Genomic DNA, 19,344 nt, shown 5'->3' with positions numbered 1-19,344 from the left:
CCCTTCTTGTTTAACTGGGTCATGGACCGAACGCTCCGCGCTGTACCGAACGAGGTGGGGTATCGTCTCGAGGGTGAACGCGTGAACGCAATTGCTTTGGCGGACGATATAAATCTCGTGACGGAGACCAGGGCGGGAATGCGACGGGCCATGGCTAGTTTTGAGAGAGAAGCTCAGGTACAAGGTCTAGCTCTTTCACCATCGAAGAGCAGAACCTTCTCCCAGGTACCAAATGAAAAGGGGAAAAGGCTGAAGGTGGTCTCGGACCAACCTTTCAGCTTGTTCTCCGGGGAACAAATGGGCACGTTATCTGCCATAGGAGGGTGTAAGTATCTTGGGATTAGGTTGGACGGGACAGGATACAAGGGCGTGAGGTCGGATATCGCTCAAGGCATTTAGCGAGTGAGTAAGGCTCCCCTGTAGCAACAACAGCGGCTCCAGGTGCTCAGGGGCTTTATCCTGCCGAGGTTGTTCCACAGCCTCGTGCTGGTTAGAGTTACCCGGACCAAGCTGGCCTAAATGGATCGGCAGCTCAGAGCTGCGGCTGGCCGATGGTTGCACCTGCTCAGTTTGGGATACTTCCACGCGTCCATACGGGACGGGGGTTTGGGTATTCTAAACCTGGAAGCCGTGGTGTTCACCTGCAAGGTGGAGCGCCTTGGTCGTCTCCAGAACAGTTCGAGTCGAGTTGCCCAGGTGGCGCATGGGTCGCCCGCGATCCAGCGCCAGATATCCTGGGCCACTAACACCCTAGACCGCCTTGGGGCTGCAGCTCACTCGAAGGAAGCGACGAGAAAGTTTTTTGGTTGAATGCCGCATAGTTTTGCAGACGGTGGGTACCTGCGTGAGTGTCACACGCACGGAACTCTCCACCAAATGGGTGGCACGCCCGGTAGGTATCCCCGGGCGGGACTACTGCCACTTCCACCAAGTGCGCGTCAATGCGTTGCCGACCCGGATGCGGACCACGTGGGGACGACGGGAGGGTGGTCCAGACATTTAATGTCGAGCTGGCTGCCAGATCCGAGAGTCAGCTGGTCATGTTGTTCAGGGTTGCTACCGGACTCATGGCCTGCGCATCCGAAGGTACGACGACGCATGCGGCTTTCTCGCGCACAACCTCTCTAGGAAAGGGTTCACAGTGGAAAGATAGCGGATTTATCCTTCGACGCGGGCCCCCGGAAACCGGGCATAATATGTTCCAAGAACGGCAAGGTTACTGTTATCGACGCGCAATGCGTCTCGAATAATCTACCTTTGGACGAGTCACATCGGACAAAGGTAGAATACTATTGGAATAACGAGACCTTAATTTCCCACATATCGGACCGGTGGAGTGTGGCCCGGGCCGATGTGAGCGTGACGTCTTGCACGGTGTCGTGGAGGGGAGTCTGGTGGGGGCGATCTGCGATTGAACTCAGCGCGCTGGGCCTCTCGCAGAGAACCCTTGCCAGGCTGACGACACGCGTGTTGCTGGGCTCGTGGTTTGGCTTTTAGGGTTGGTCGCGAATGACCGCGACTCGCAAATTGAACGATGCGAGGGTGGGGATGGGTTGACATCTCAGGCACGGCTAAATGATGAAGCCCGCTCAGGGTGAACATCTCCTGAAAATAAGCTCGGGGTTCAAGCACCCTATTTTCTTGCGGAGCTAAACTTATAGCCAAATGCCTCGTCATCCAATTAGTGACGCGCATGAATGGATTAACGAGATTCCTACTGTCCCCCTACTATCCCTATCTACTGCCCGGGATGGGCCAGCTGATTGGTTATTTGCGGGGAGTCAGAGACCCCGCACCAAATTCTGTTGGGGGGAGTTCTGCTTGGCAGATAGAGTTTTCGTGTGAAATACTAGCATCTGGGCGTAGCCAGAAATTTTTGTGGCAAGAACTGTTGGAGTGCAGAATCTCGGATTATTCCAATCTTTCTCGCTCCCTCCAATTCAAGTCCCGCCGCCACCTCCTCGAGGCTTCCGGGCGGGCAACGACCAATTGGTCGGCTGAGAAGTGGCTGTGTGAGATAATAAGTGGGCAGTGGGAATCTCGCCATCACAGTTCGTTAACACCCTTCGAAGGAGCTCCCGGAGCCTCCGGTGGAGCCCAGAAGAATGGATCCTCAAACTCAGTCCTCATGCTATGAGAACTTGCAAAAGTCTTTTGAGCAACAGTATAATTGCATTAATCAGCAAATTAATAAACTGAGAGATTTAACTTCTTCGAAAAAAGGAGAAATCACTGACTCTCTCCTTAATCTGAAAAGTCTGTTCAATACGGTATTGAATAAAAATATCCCACTCGTAACAAAGTTGGAATTGTCAGAAAAACGAAACCAAATTGACCCAACTACAGAGGCTTTTGAGTCAATTAAAGCTACTATTAAAAAGGAATTTGAACAGACTAAACCCATAACTACCTTTGCTGAAATCGTAGCAAAGGAGAAGGTCAAGGTAAAGATTCCTGGTGCAAAGCAAGTGAATCTTAAACCTGTCCACTCTGTTCTTATATATCCTAATGAAGTAAATGAGACTTGTAAAACAAGCGACGATACCAAAGCAACCATTACTAAGAACGTAAATGTATCAAAATTTTGCATAAGAGTGAAAAAACTAACAAGAATTAGAAATAAAGGTATTAGACTCGAATCCGACCAACCAGACCTCTGGGACAAGCTCAGAGATGATGAAACAATTAAGAAAAGTTTTGAAATAAAAAAACTTGAGAAGAGGAACCCTAGAATGGACTTCTATTCGGTCAATGCTGATTGGACAGCGGAAGAAGTGAGAGAGTTTCTCATGAAACAAAATGACCTTGAAGAATCTTCTTATGTTAAATTCCTATTCAAGTTTGGACCTTGGAATAAATCATTTGTCCATTGGGTCGCAGAAATGGATCCGCAAACCCGAAATCAGCCAGTCAAGGCCGGAAGGGCATAGATGGATTTTGACTCGATAAAAGTCAGTGATTATATTAAGGTAACAAGAAGTTTCAAATGCCAAAGCTTTGGACATATTTCCAAAAACTGTAATTTGCTGTCATTTGCTGTGCCCATTGCTCTTTGAAACACGAGACAAAAGAATGTCCGAATCTTGACAAATTGCCTAAATGCATCAACTGTATTAAGACCAGGCATGAAAACAGCGGCCATAAGGCAAACGATCCTGACTGTTTTGCTAATAAAAGAAAGATTGAGCAATTTACCCAAAACATTAACTATGGGTAAACCACGAAAATATCTTAATATTGGGCAAATAAATCTTCAAGGCTCTAAAACGGCAACCCTGGAGGCTACGGTTTTTATGGATACGAAGGACATCGATATCTTGCTCGTTCAAGAACCGTATTCAGCTAAGAATAAACTTAACTCAAAATGGAACATTCCAGGTTTTGGTCACAAAACCAGGATTATCCCTCATAATGCGAGGGAAAAAATAAGCGCTGGAATCATAGTACGCAATGAGAATATTGATATTCTCCAATTAAGTCCTATTTGCACTGATCATATAATTGTCTTTGAAATAAGAATTGGAATGCTTTCCGCTATTTTCACTAGTACCTATTTCCCACCAAGTGGGGACGTTATAACGGAGCTTATCGATCTTCAGAAAGTAATATCTGAAATGAGAGATCATCAACTAATTATATGCATGGATTCTAATGCTTAAAACGAAATATGGTTTAACTATTCCACGGATGATCGCGGAAAACGACTGGAAGACTTCATACCGGAGCAAAATCTCTTTGTACATAACGAGATTGGGACCCCAGCCACTTTCAGCTCGCCAAATTATTGGTGACATTTTTTATTATTTACACAATTACGTTGCAATTAGGCAAATTTCCTGGTGGCAACGGTCAGGTTAGGTCAAAGATAACTACTAGCAACGAAAATTACATACGAACACATAAAAACAGATAAGAGACAAAATATTTTTACATAATGACACTTCCACATCACATGCAAACAAACTTCCATATCACATACAAAATGCCGTCCACATCACATACAAACAATATTTTCAAAACTACAATGAAGTTTATTACCCAGTGGCTACTTTACATTTCAACTTAAAACTTCTAAAATTGGATGGAAAGGGCTCAAACAAACCTCCAGGCAGCGTGTTCCAATGAATAATAGTTCTATTTAAAAAAGAGTATTTTTCTTATTGGTTTTTTAGTCCTTATTTGTATTTTGTGGCTATGGTCGTTTTTTCCCGTAAAGTTAGGCTTTTCTATCCCTTGCCATAAATCTTCCCACGCTTCGTCCTTTTTAACAATTCTATACATCGCGCCTAACCTACTCCTTTTTCTTCTATTTTTCAAACTCTCCCATTTCAGTACATATAACATATCCCTGACACTATCTGTTCTTTTGTACCTTCCGAGTATATATCTTGCTGCCTTTCTTTGAACTTTTTCTATCTTTTTAATATGTCCCGTCTCATATGGATCCCACACTATGGAGGAGTATTCTAGGATAGTGATAACCAGTGCCTTATATGCTTTTTCTTTTGTGGCTACGCTACTTCCTTTTAAATTTCTCATCACCCAATGCAATACTTTAAATGCCTTCCGTGTCAAATTATCTACTTGGACTTCCCACCCAAGATCCCTATTTAAATAAATGCCTAAATATTTGCAGTGACTAGTACATGGGATTCTTTCTCCAAAGAGGGTGAAAATTTCCTTTTCTGCAATCTTTTTCTTTGAAAATTTTATATGCTTACTTTTACTTATATTAATGCCCATATTATTATTTGTAACCCAGTCACCAAGGCGATCGATGTCATTTTGTAATATTACGTGGTCATTTACATGTTCTATCCGTCTGTATATAATGCAGTCATCAGCAAAGAGTCTTATTTGGGAATGTAAATGGGGAATTGTACATTGACTTAACGCTAACCAGTGCCAAGGCAATGAACGGAATAAGCAATTGGAACGTGAACGTTGGGAAAATTAACAGCGATCACAGACTTATAACGTTTACCTTGTGGCATAATAAGTTAAGGTATATGAAAAGAGCACCCGTATACAACCTTGGAGGAGTCAACTGGAACATTTTTAACCAGACTCAGAATGCAGCACTTTGGAATGTAGAAAGAATTGCCTGGGAACCCACCTTTGAGAATCTTGACAAAAGAGTTGAATATACTGTATAGTATCCGCCGTCACTTTGTGGAATTTAAAAAACTTAATAACCAACGGAAAGGAAAAAATCCCAGATCTAGGGAAGAGTGGAGTATACAAACTCTCCTGTGAGTGCTCAGCCGTTTACGTGGGGCAAACGGGAAGGGAATTCAACGAAAGTCTCAAGGAACACCAAGCCTCCTTCAGAAACAAGAATGGTGCGTCCCATTTTTCGAAACATCTTTTGGATAACGGACATTCTAGTGATTTTAAGCTGGAAATTATGCATGTGGAAAGAAAAGGACCCCGGATGGACGCGCTCGAACTGATGGAGATCATCAAGAGTGAAAGGACCAAGTGCAAAGTAGTTAATAACGTATTATACACCTTCAGATCTCCTCTCCTCGACCTTTCACTCCCACATCAACCATTTCCCTCCAACAGCCCCGAGAACAAGGGGGACCCCCCCTCCCGTTCTCCTTCCTCTTTCTACCTGCCTCCCCAAGGACTAACCGTCCCCACCCTCTCTCCGACCAAATTACACCCCGTAATCCCTCCCCCCCCTAGCCATACTGACCAATAACTCTGTCTCTTACTCCTTCACCTCATATTTTCAAGCATTGCAATGGTATATATATGTGTGTATATTTCTGTAAAAAATACCTGATGATGACGATCCTCGTCGAATCCCGGTCGTAAAAATAAAAGATTGTGTGGAAAAATTAAGTAATTCTAATTCATTAAAAGAGTTGAAGCTTCTTCAACACTTCAATCAAAGCGACTATGGACCAAGTCATCCCGAAGAGCTCACCAAGACCACCAAATTGTCCTTAATGGAATGGAAAACTGCAGAAAATGATAAAGAAGACCCAGAGATTACTGAAAAACTATCAAAACAGCAGACACGAAGATCCTGAACGGCACAGAACTGTGTATAAGTCGTACCTGTGCAAGTACAAATGGGAGATAAGGAAATCTAAACAACGTAGTTAAGACAAGTTTTCATCTGAAAACTTTAACAGCAACGTCTGGGGGTTTACCTATAAACTATTCTCGAACAAACTGAAAACTCCTGTAATCCGAGGAGCTAAGCGAAGACCCGATGGAACAACGCAATCATTACCTGAGGCTATGAAAGAAACTCTTGAGGCACTACTTCCAGATGATTCCGAGGATGATGAGTTTCACTCTGCCGTAATAAACGATTACTATTTAAGCTCTGATAATGATATTGAAGTGCAAGTAAATGAAGATGACGTAAGGAACCAAATCCTCATTATAAAAAGAAAAAAGGCTCCTGGTACAGATGGAGTGCATGGGAAGGTTTTATTAATGGCTGATGACACACTCACTACGATCCTGACAAGAATTTTCAATGACTGTCTCTTTATGAAATACTTTCCTACAAAATGGAAGATAGGAAAGCTGCATGCAATCCTTAAAGATAAGGAGAAGGATACTAGTGACTCTAGATCCTACCGACCGATTACATTATTATCGGAAATCGGTAAACTCTTTGAAAGAGTGATTAGACAAACTCGAGGAAACTGTGGGTATTGAAACTCTGGCCCCAGAACCGCAGTTTGGATTTAAAAAAGGCAGAAGCACTTCAAACGCGATTGAAAAAGCTGTTACAGAATATACATGGCCATGACCAGAGATACACTCTCGCAACCTTCTTCGACATTAAAGGCGCGTTTGACAGTGCCTGGTGGCCCGAAATAATCAAAGAGCTCAGATACCTAAATGCTCCTGAAACAATCATTTCCACCATTAGAAGCTATTTTGATGATCGGAAAGTTATATTTGAATCCAGAAATGATAAAATTAGTTAAGTGGTTACCAAGGGATGCCCTCAAGGATCAGTGTTGGGCCCTTGTTGTGGAACTTGATTGCCAACGGTCTTCTAAGAGGGGAGCTTCAACCTGGCTGCAAATTTACAGCATATGCTGCTGATGTAGCTGCGGTTATCCCAGCTAATACCAGAAGAGAAATGGAGAATAAAGCGGAAGCACTAATAATAGTAATTGAGAATTGGTGCAAGAGGAATAAATTGACTATCTACGGAAAAATGTCAATTCATGATCCTGGGGGGTAAAATGGTAAGAAATCCCACCATCCATGTTTACGGAAAGAAATTGCAAGGCAGAATTGGGTAAAATACCTTGGAATTGTTTTGGCCGAGAACCTGACGTTTCAAGAGCACGCAAATTTTATCACCGGAAAGGTGAAAAAAATTTTCCATGCGACAAGGAGATACTGCAGGAAATTATTTGGATCACCTTCATTCACAAGAATTTACGAAGGTGTTGCTATCCCCATTCTCACGTATGGGTGTGAGAATTGGGGGAAAAAACAGTTAATGCAATGATAGACATGAAATTAAAAGAGGCTCAGCGGGCATGCTTAATCTCCATGACAAATTCTTACTCTACCGTTTCAACGGAAGCACTGCAAATCATTGTAAACACTCCGCCAATAAAATATAGAGTGCTGGAAAGAATAGTAACCATCAAAATAAAAAACCAAGCTCCTTGGAAATATTATGAATTAGATTCTGAGAACATTGGAAATAATATGTCGATAAAAAGAATAAAGAATCTGCTCCGACGTGAGACAATTACTCAATGGAATAAGGACTGGCAAATTACAAATAAAGGAAGATACAAATCTAAAATCTTCCCCTCCATCGTAATTAGGAACAACTATATATTCAGACTTTCTTCCCAAGTCACACAAGCGCTCTCCGGTCACGAAGACTTCAAAGAGTACGAAACGAGAACTGGGAAAAGTGAGGACGGGATGTGCTGAGAGTGCAACCAAATCGACAGCGCCCAGCACCGTTTTGAAGAGTGCGTAAAATATGAAAAGATTAGAAACTGTATCTGGCACCATATGGACAATAAGAGGATCGACTATGGCTCAATTATCCGGGAGGCTCTAACATACGACCCAAAGTTATTATCAGAGTTCCTGAAGCCAATTGATGGGGAAAAAACATAAAACAAGATTTCCTATGGACAAAAAAATGTATAAGGAAGAAATGAGCAGATTTGGAGCAGCAGATTTGGAGCAGCAGAGGGAGCGCACATGAATCACCAAGGAGAATAAATAAGAGGACGCAAACCAGACGCGATGAAGGAAGAAATGAAGAGGACAAGGAGAGGAAGAAGAGCAGAAGAGGAGAAAACCCGACCGGATCGTGGTATTTCGCATGGGTAAAACTTTTTTGTAACAAACCATGTAACTTTGTTTTCCGACAGTTGCAAGAGTAATATTTGTATTTTCTGCAAAGACTGAAAAATACTAGTTTCAAAAGAGGGAGTAAGTTCAATAACGAGTACCCTCACATATATTGTATTCAATAACTTATAAAGATGGATCTGTTCCTCCTCATGTGTAGGTGAGCAGAGAGCCCGGTCTGCTAGAGGAAGGGAGGTTCCACTGGCAGATCGGGCTTTTTTTTGTCCCTATCTACTATCTAGCGAAACCACAGCCAAGGGAACGGGCTTGGAAGAATCAGCGGGGAAAGAAGACCCTGTTGAGCTTGACTCTAGTCTGGCTCTGTAAGGAGACATGAGAGGTGTAGCATAAGTGGGAGCTGTAGTTCCCTCGGGGACCGCAGTCGACGGTGAAATACCACTACTTTGATAGTTTCTTTACTTACTCGGTGAGGCGGAGAGCGTGCGCGGTCGTCGATTCGTCGGGACCGCGTCACGGTGTTCTCGTTCCAAGGGTGTCAGGGTCGCGGGCGATACTGGGACGCAGGCTGTCGCGGGACGGTCGTCCAGGCCGGGGGGTGACCTTCGGCCTGCGGCGTCGTCTTTCGGCCGCCTCGGCCCTAGCCCGTGTTTATCCCACCCGATCCGATCCGAGGACACCGCCAGGCTGGGAGTTTGACTGGGGCGGTACATCTGTCAAAGGATAACGCAGGTGTCCTAAGGCCAGCTCAGCGAGGACAGAAACCTCGCGTGGAGCAAAAGGGCAAATGCTGGCTTGATCCCGATGCTCAGCACGCATAGGGACTGTGAAAGCACGGCCTATCGATCCTTTTGGCTTGGAGAGTTTCCAGCAAGAGGTGTCAGAAAAGTTACCACAGGGATAACTGGCTTGTGGCGGCCAAGCGTTCATAGCGACGTCGCTTTTTGATCCTTCGATGACGGCTCTTCCTATCATTGCGAAGCAGAATTCGCCAAGCGTTGGATTGTTCACCCACCAATAGGGAACGTGAGCTGGTGCACTGAATGGTTGAGGCCTTAACTTTGTAGAATTCCATTATTAACTTAGGAGAAAAAAACACAATTTTATCTTTGCTTTTCTACAGAATAGACTTTACTCGTCGACTAGTTTCGTTTACACAATAAACATCATCAGGACTAGTGGTACAATATACATTTTTCTGAGTTATATACTCTTCCGGGTGGCGGATGGGAAGTGAAAGGGAAGGGAAGGGGGATGGGAAGTGAGGGAGTGTAATTAAGGAAAGGGTAGGTATGGGGAGGGGGGAGGGGACAGGGTTGGTAAAGGAGCGTGGGTCTGCGTCATGGGGATTTTTTGGGGTGTAGAATAGGAATGTCCAGGAGGGGTGAGTGGAAAGGGAAGAGGTGGTCATTGGTTATCCTTTCCTTCTTCTTAACCATTTTTACAATTTCCAACTGCTCCCGGATATCCATCTGCGTCCCTTTCTTCACTCCGTGCAGTAATTGGGGGGTGAAATCCGCTTGGTGGCCTTCCTTCGAGAGATGGGTTGCGAATTGGGACATTCCAGTGTTCTTCATGAAGTCCCTCCGGTGTTCTTCCGCTCGAACCTTTATGCTCCTTCCTGTCTGACCAATGTACTTAGCGTCACAGTCGCCACATTGTAATTGGTAAACCCCGCTCTGGAGAGTTGGTTTCATGGGGTCTTTGCCTGCAGGTAGCAAACTCCTTAGGTTTTTGTTATTGTAAAAGGCAGGTTTAATGCTCAAATCCTTTAGTACACCGCCTATTTTAATGGAGGGTTTTCCTACATATTTGATGCGTCGCCACGAAGCTAGGTCTCTGGGTGGGGGACAGTAAATTTCTCTGAATAAAAGTTTTTTCTTTTTGTTATCTAGCAAATCATCAATCAATTTCTCTGTGTATCCATTGGCCAGAGCAATTTTTTTAATATTGGTTATTTCCAATGTGAAGGCTGAGGGGTCTAAAGGGATAGCTAATGCCCTGTGTAGCATGCTGTGAAAGGCTGCAAGTTTATGGTGAAATGCATGTTTCGAGGATGCATGGATGACCTGGTCTGTACAAGTGGGCTTGCGGAAAATTGAAAATTTGTGTTTTCCCTCTTTAATGGAAATATTGAGATCCAGGAAATTCAAGCTATAACCCTCTTGGACCTCCATGGTGAATTTAATTCTTGAACTTATTGAATTGATGAGTTTAAGAAAATTAACCAATTGCCTCTTCGTACCTGTCCACAAACATAATATATCATCTACGTACCGGAACCAGTAGTGCACATTATTAAGTAGAGGATTTTCACTTTTGAAAAATTCTATTTCTAGGTTATTAAGAAATATTTCAGCCAGCAGAGGTGATAGGGGGGAGCCCATAGCTAGACCTTCCAATTGTTGATACAGGTTTCCATTAAACAAGAAATAATTCTGATTTATACACACTGTCAATAAAGATGTGAGTTCATTGCAAATAATTTCTGGTGTTTTAGCATTGTGTAGCACTTTCTTTGCTAGGAGCACTGCTTCTTCTCTTGGAACACTGGTGAATAAGTTTACAACATCAAATGACACTAATATGGAGTTCTTGGGGGGAGTTATATCTGTTAAGTACTTTGTCAGTTCTATAGAGTTCTTTATGCTGTATTTGCCACGAAATTGGGAATGTTCTACAAATTTGCGCCCCACAACTCTAGCTAAAGAATGCGCTGGGGACCCGATACCTGAGACCACTGGGCGGATCGGTATGGAAGGTTTATGCACCTTGGGCATGCCGTAAAATCTGGGGGGGGTTGGATTCATCTCTATTACTTCCCACTTTTCCTTGGGGGTGAGGACAGTTTTAATTTCGGAAACCACTGTTTTGCACTCTGATTGGAATCTCACTGTAGGGTCCTTTTTTAACAATTGTACATCGTTTTCTGTAATGAAGATTAAACACTTGTCAATATAAGTTTGGTGGTCCATAATCACTGTTGAATTTCCCTTGTCTGCTTTAATGGCCACCAAATTCGCCGTTTTAAAAGATTTAATGATGGAATTAATAACGGCCCATTCTTGGTTGCGGGCACTTGGTTTCCCGTCACTGGTTCCCTCTTCTCCTTTCAGAACTGAATTTAGGGTGTTAGCAATTACACTTTTAATCATGTGGTCTTCTCTCCTCAAAGCTACTTCACAGTCCACGATGAGGTCTACGAAATCATTGTGACTACTTTTAAGATCGGGACAGTATTTGAGACCTTTTTCTAGTAATTTGGATTCCGCTGGTTTGAAATGGTGATTGGATAAGTTGATGACTTTATCATGGAAGGTATGAGGGTTCAGAATTTGACTCACGGTTTCTTCCCTTGCCGGTGGTAGTAGTTTTTTCTTTAGGTTGAGCAGCTTCTTCTTAACCGTCTGGAACTTCTTGTGTGCAATATCGCTTGCCAGGTCCCTCACTCGATCGTCGAAAACAGTCCATTCCACCCAATGTAAAGAACGGGTCAGCTCGGTGTAGAGAAGATGTCTGTATAGCGCTATATTGTTGCGCTTCGCGTACCACTGTTGGAGTTCCTTCTTAACCCAGGCTCTTTTGGCTGCTTTCACGGCGTGGACTGCGGCTGGTGAAGTAGAGCTGCTGCGGAGATGCACGTAGTTGGGGGAGAGGTTCCAGGAGAGACACATGCTGTTGAAATATATGTTGATCATGATCACTCGAAATTTGATTGTAAGTTTCTTGTACCACTTGGCCTGTACTGCGGTGCTAGCAGACTTGATGCACTGAATGGTTGAGGCCTTAACTTTGTAGAATTCCATTATTAACTTAGGAGAAAAAAAACACAATTTTATCTTTGCTTGTCTACAGAATAGACTTTACTCGTCGACTAGTTTCGTTTACACAATAAACATCATCAGGACTAGTGGTACAATATACATTTTTCTGAGTTATATACTCTTCCGGGTGGCGGATTACTTTTATTCAGAGAAATTTACTGTCCCCCACCCAGAGACCTAGCTTCGTGGCGACGCATCAAATATGTAGGAAAACCCTCCATTAAAATAGGCGGTGTACTAAAGGATTTGAGCATTAAACCTGCCTTTTACAATAACAAAAACCTAAGGAGTTTGCTACCTGCAGGCAAAGACCCCATGAAACCAACTCTCCAGAGCGGGGTTTACCAATTACAATGTGGCGACTGTGACGCTAAGTACATTGGTCAGACAGGAAGGAGCATAAAGGTTCGAGCGGAAGAACACCGGAGGGACTTCATGAAGAACACTGGAATGTCCCAATTCGCAACCCATCTCTCGAAGGAAGGCCACCAAGCGGATTTCACCCCCCAATTACTGCACGGAGTGAAGAAAGGGACGCAGATGGATATCCGGGAGCAGTTGGAAATTGTAAAAATGGTTAAGAAGAAGGAAAGGATAACCAATGACCACCTCTTCCCTTTCCACTCACCCCTCCTGGACATTCCTATTCTACACCCCAAAAAATCCCCATGACGCAGACCCACGCTCCTTTACCAACCCTGTCCCCTCCCCCCTCCCCATACCTACCCTTTCCTTAATTACACTCCCTCACTTCCCATCCCCCTTCCCTTCCCTTTCACTTCCCATCCGCCACCCGGAAGAGTATATAACTCAGAAAAATGTATATTGTACCACTAGTCCTGATGATGTTTATTGTGTAAACGAAACTAGTCGACGAGTAAAGTCTATTCTGTAGAAAAGCAAAGATAAAATTGTGTTTTTTTCTCCTAAGTTAACGTGAGCTGGGTTTAGACCGTCGTGAGACAGGTTAGTTTTACCCTACTGATGACCAGCCGTTGCGATAGTAATCCTGCTCAGTACGAGAGGAACCGCAGGTTCGGACATTTGGTTCACGTACTCGGTCGAGCGGCCGATGGTGCGACGCTACCATCCTTGGGATTATGCCTGAACGCCTCTAAGGCAGAATCCCCTCTAGCCGATGAGCAACGGTGATTTGAGGAGACCCGAGAGCCGGGAGGCTCGAGACACTTGATTCTTGTTAGTCGGCGCCCCACGCTTAGGGGGCCGTCGGCATCCGAGCCCACTTGCCGAATGGGGAAACTGGGGCTCCCGTGGGGTATCCAGCCTCGAGCGGACGCCTACACCTTGCGCCCGAACGGACATTGATTTTCTGATTTCATACCTAATATTGAAGCCGTTCCCGTGCCCGCTATAAGCTAGCGTAATGACTCGTGCAAGAGGGATCACGGGAGATGTGAAAATGGTGCACACTGGTTCGAGGCAACGATTTCGATGTTCGAAATGCGCCACGGAGTTTGGATCCTACCAATTCGTTGCATGTCACTATCCGCACCGCAAAGCGGATATGAGTGGCGCCAGGGGGCTGGTTGGAAAAGAATTTCTTTGGGAAGGATATCCGAGGTTTTTCCCTAGGACTCGGGGATCAGTGACTCATGAACGCCATGCGCACCCCGCATTGCGGAATAAGAAGCTTTTCCGATCGTGCCTAGTTCCTAAGGTTCTCAAAGAATCAGGACGTAAGGACTATCAATGGACCGAGTAGGAGTGTGCGTAATTCTCCGTTTTGATCAAGGAATTCTCTGGAGACCGCCGCGTGAATATTCGCATTTCTGAGGCTTTAGGGTCCAAGACTCCGGCCCAGGTGCGTGCAAAAAAGGACCATGCTCGGTAGGGAGCGAAAACTGGATTTGACGAAAGCCTCTATCCGGGACCAAGACGAGCAAAGTATGCAGACGCCTCCAGGATGCTCAGATCTCGGAACGGCAGAAGCAGAAAAACTTGGACAGGTTTCTGATATCGAGACAGGCTCGGTTATCATCGAGGCAACCTACCTGTACTTGACGGAGGAGAACCATCGTCAGCTACCGAACAATCCGCGAGGAGAGTTGCGCAACTGGCAGAAGGGGATCTTTCATAAGGCGCTCGATATCGGCACCCCCAAAGGGGAAGAGGCAGCCGAATTGTGTAGCGCACTGGACGGTATCCTAACCTTAGCAACCCTAGGATTGACCTAGCAACGGATCCGGCAATTGATCGAGAACTTGGTGACCGATTGGCTGCACCCGGCGTTGATTCCAGACGGAGAAGAGGAAGAGACAAAATGCCCAGTCGAAAGTCGGAGCAGTAAGTTCCAGAGTAAGTGCCCTCCGTGGAACGGAAAGATGGCAAAGAGTGGCAAGAGAAAAAGATTTGTCTACACAAGGAGCACTGATATGTTTGAGCATTGTCCGAGAAGACTAGCCGGACTGGTTGTTTCCGATCGATTAGAGTCGTTATGGCAGGTAGGTTACGAGGACGAGAAACCGCCCGCCCACGCGGTGCGGCGCCTTTACGAGGGACTCGGGGGTAAAGCTGCAGAGGACCACCTGGTCCTAGGTGAATCCAGAGTAAAATCGATCCACAGTAATTTTGATTACTTGTGCCCAAAGGAGGTGAGGACACGACTGAGGGCAACCCGTCCAGGGCCTGCAGCTGGCCTGGATGGGATAACGAAACACCATCTGGTTAACTTTCCGGGCATTGCGAAGGTAATAGCGAAGCTCTTTAACTTACTGCTGGGCACAGGCTTATTCCAAGAGAGTGGAAGAAAAACAGAAGCACCCTCTTTCCGAAGGACGGGTGCGACCGGAGACAACCAGAGATGTGGCGACCGATAACTATTTCTTCCCTCGTCTCGAGATTGTACTCAACCCTCATAGCCGAAAGGCTGGGTAGGGCGGTGACCCTCTCCGCGAGGCAGAATGGATTTGTATCGGAAAACGGATGCTTTACGAACTTCTTCTTGCGCGAGGGAACGAAGCAAGCCAAGGTCAAAGGCGGATCCACGGTAGCTTTGTTGGACATCTCCAAGGCGTTCGACTCGGTGCCGCACTCTTCGATCCTAAAGGCATTAAGATCCAAGGGAGTGCACCCGCACGTATAGCGACTCGTCGCGGAAATTTACACGGGGTCTTCCACGGTGATCGGGGGTTTCGGGAGGGGTATCCGACTTAACATCCGTAGGGGTGTAAAGCAGGAGGACCCCCTCTCGCTGCTCTTGTTCAATGTGGTTCTAGACCCTCTGCTCGATAGGTTGGAGAATTCCGGCCTGGGAGCAATTTTTCCATCTGGGAAACTCCCCGTACTCGCTTTTGCCCATGACCTGACCCTAATAGGTCAAGACCCGCATGAATGCCAGCTACTAGTAAATGCCGTAAATGAGTACCTCGATTCTTTAGGCATGAGACTCAACGCGAGCAAATGTACTAGTTTTTCCATCCGTAAGCTCAGGATACCTGGTGCTGGAGGAGGATGTTGAAAATCAAATGGAAGGAAAACTTGAGAAACGAGGAGGTATACAGAAGAATCGGAGAAGAGAGGACTCTGTGGAACACCATACGCCAAAGAAGAACAAGGTGGGTCGTCCACGTAATTAGGCACAACAGTTACGTGGGAAGTATAATGGAAGGAAAAATTGAAGGAAAAGCCCCCCGAGGAAGACCAACAGACAAGAATCTGGGGCAAGTGAAGAAGGATACGGAGAAGAAGAGCCATAGGGAAGTGTAGGAGCTAGCATGGGATAGGATGGAATGGAGGGCTGCAGTACACCAATTCTAGGATTGTAATACTAAAAAAAAGCTCAGCAATACCTATGCCGTTGAGGACCCCATGTTGATGAATGGTGACTCATTCGTCGCTGTAACCGACGCAGTTAAATCGGTCACAAATTTGTGAATGCCGGTAAGCCCATGGTACAGAATGGACTACCGAGCCACTGCTAAATGTCTGGAAAGCAGTGTTGAACGAGCAAAGAGCCTCGCATTGAAACCAAGCGAGTAATTACATCTAATACGCTCCTATATAATTCCCAAATTCCTTTACGAAATCCCGCTCTCAAGCAAGAGGTAGATGCTTCGTCTGAAGGAATCTGAAGACCAACTGACTCGGTCCATATTAGCTGCAAGCAGGATCGACGATCGCATACAGCACCTGGCCCGCGGTCTAAGAATAACAGCCCCCGAAGGCATGGGAGAGATAGCAGTAATTAAAAACTCTCTGCCAAAGGGAAATTAAGGAATGGTCCTCGAGGAAGTCGCAGGGTGTGGGCGTCTCATACTTTGAGGACAACCCCAACGCCAATTGTTGGCTCACGGAGGGCGGGATCCTCCTCCCCTCGCGGGAGATTGAGGCGATCAAACCCCGGACGAACACCATAGGCAAACGCGAGGCCCTGAAGCGGGGTCGCCAAAATCAGGGGCGTGAGCCCTTGTGCCGTAGGTGTGGAGCCCGAGTCGAGACGATCGGGCACATCTAAGGCCAGTGCGGCGCTGTTAAAGGGCTTCGCATGCGACGACACGATTCAATTGTGTCGAGCCTTGAGGACCACTTTCTGAAGATCCCCGAAGCAAAAGTCGCGAGAGATAAAAGGTTTTCGGTGGGCACGGAATGGGAATACCTGATGCCCGATTTGGTGGTGGCGTTGAAAGGCGTGGTCTACGTGATCGACGCTACCGTCAGGTTCGAGGCGGAAGGGTCCCTGGAAGCTGCCCATTCCGAGAAACTTAACAAGTACGAGCGACTGATACCCCAAGCCAAAGCAATGTTCGAGGCAACGATAGGCAAATTGTTGCCAATAGTAGTGGGGGCCCGGGGAGCCCTTCCTAAGGGAACGAAGGCTCACCTAAAAGAGCTCGGTTTAGCGACGAAGCGTTTCTACGAGCACTATCAGTAAATACGCTTAAATCGAGCTTAAATATGCTTGCATGCTTTATGGATCTAGATAGTGCTTGAACCGGTGACGAGACAATTTTTCTTACCACAGTCTCTAATGTGGTGGTGATCCGTATAACGGCCAAGAACAACAAGGGTCCCCACGACGGAAATAAAGGGGAGCCCAAGATGCGAGGATGCCGCAGCCAGCCCACGCATCAACAGTGAGCGGTTAAACCGCGGTCTCGACGACCACTGCGGAGGTTTGCACTCAAACAAGATGAATCACCCCCGAAATGGCCATCGGTAGGGTGGTCCGGAGGAGGAACTGGGTGGGGAGGACAATCCAACGCCCCCCGCTGAGCCAACCGACCCAACGCAAGAATGTGGACGTATAGGATGGTGGACCAAAAATCGATCGAGCGGAATCGCTGAAAGAAATATGAAGTCCACGGGGGACTTAACAATCGCGGGTAAACGGCGGGAGTAACTATGACTCTCTTAAGGCGCGACGCCAGAGAGATGGAGAGAATTTGACTGATTCTAGCGATGCGGTTCATTGTGTCCAATTTCAGTGCCCAGACTGCCACCCCCCGCGTTCTTTTCGGTCGAAGATTGGATTGGGCGTCCACCGTAGGCAAAAACAACTTGAGGTCAATTTAAAGATCTGCGTGGCTCAGAAGAAGAAGAGATGGAGTGAGGAGATTGAACTGCCGGCTCTAACAGTGGCCCAAATAACACTCAAGGGTATTGTTTCTAATATCAACCAATACTTGCTGGAAAAGATAGAACTCCAGGGCAGGACCCTGGAAGGCATAAAAGGGGCGCGAAAGAAGCAGGAGTACCGTGACCGAGTGTCGCGATACCTCCTGGAACTTCAGAACAAGGATCCGATGATAACGTCTGGATCCACAGTAGAAGAAGCGACCCCCCAGCAAGGATTGAAGCGTCAATCCGGGTGCTCCTGATTCTGTTGCCACCGAGACCTCTTCAAGTGGAGTAGAAGGAAAGAGTATCATTCGAGAGGTAATGGAAAATCTTCTCCCTGAAGTACGGAAAATAACATCCCATAAGGCAATCGATAGTTTCAGGCGTTATTTTATGGAATCGGTTCATTCTTAAGCGGATAAAATAATACTTTGTAATTCCACAGATTATTTCACAAACACACGACCCGGGTTTCGGTAAGTAGACGATGTCTTTTGTGTGTGGAAGGGTTCAAAAAGGCAACTTGAAAATTTCTTAGCTCATTTAAACTCTCTAAATAAGAACCTTAAATTAACCTGTGAGTTAGAAGAAAACAATTCACTCAATTTTCTTGACTTAAATATTTCAAAAGTTAAAAATCACTTGGAATTCTCCATTTTCCGGAAAACTTCATACACAGACCAAGTTATTCATTGTAACTCAAGGCACTGTTTTTCCCAGAAACTGTCCGCCTTCCCTTCTATGATCCACCGACTGACAAGCATTCCTTTGTCTCTATGCAATTTCAAGAAAGAACTGTCAACAATTAAATTAATAGCACGTAATAACGGCTACGATGATAAATTAATTGATAAACTATATTTAGATAAAATAAACAGGCAATTGACAGAATTTATAAATCCCAGCCACTACAAGATTCCTCTGCCAAATGGCGAAGAACCCTGTATCTGGGTGAAACCTGGAAAAAATTTACAAATTGATTCCAAAAGATAAGTTAAAAATCGCTTATTATAATAAATCAAGCCTTAAAAACCTGCTCTCACACGCAAAGGACAAAATTTTAGAAGGAGAAAAGAGCGGTGTGTATATGTTACGTTTTGAGTGTGATGCAGTGTACGTGGGTCAAACAGGAAGGAAATTCTGTACGCGAGTGAAGGAACACCACGCCTGTGTGCGGAACCAAAAGCCATCTTCGCATTTTGCTAAACATTTGCTGGACAACCACCACCAGTGCCTTTCAGCTAGAAATATTACACGTTGAGAAGAAAGGGTATAGACTTGACGCTTTAGAGCAACTGGAGATTTTAAAATGTTCGCTCCAAGGAAAAAATTATTGTTAATGACCTATTGTAAACCTCCCATTCCCCTCTCCTTAACCTTTCCCTCCGAGATATCCAGAGTGAACCTAAAAATTACACAACCTCCCCCCCCGCTGGGGACTCCCAGTAAAGGGATAATCCGGTAGGGACTCCTTCCCCCCCCTCTCCCTCGGCCCTCCATTAACCACTCATTCCGCCTGGCTCTCCACCCACAAGCGCGCCTTGCCCAACCCCCCCCTTTTTTTATCTTTCCTTCCCCCCAATTTTCCTCCCCCTTCCCCCCCCCCGGTCTAAGGGAA

At 45.6% G+C, this 19,344-nt stretch overlaps 1 protein-coding gene across 1 annotated transcript; it reads right to left on the bottom strand.

Moving 5' to 3' along the window:
* Positions 1–2,046: 2,046 nt before the first annotated feature.
* LOC139686473 (uncharacterized) lies at positions 2,047–14,185 on the bottom strand. Its single transcript, XM_071583655.1, has 3 exons — positions 14,162–14,185; positions 10,779–12,095; positions 2,047–2,151 (listed from the first exon to the last, which is right to left on the bottom strand). The coding sequence occupies exons 1-3, from the start codon at positions 14,183–14,185 to the stop codon at positions 2,047–2,049; spliced, it is 1,446 nt and encodes a 481-aa protein (XP_071439756.1).
* Positions 14,186–19,344: the final 5,159 nt, after the last annotated feature.

This window comes from Hetaerina americana, unplaced genomic scaffold (assembly GCF_022747635.1).
Source record: "Hetaerina americana unplaced genomic scaffold, ioHetAmer1.1.p SCAF_142, whole genome shotgun sequence".
Taxonomy (NCBI): Eukaryota; Metazoa; Arthropoda; class Insecta; order Odonata; family Calopterygidae; genus Hetaerina; species Hetaerina americana.
The sequence above is the reverse complement of the archived record's forward strand: the minus strand, read 5'-3'. Positions and strand labels throughout refer to the sequence as shown.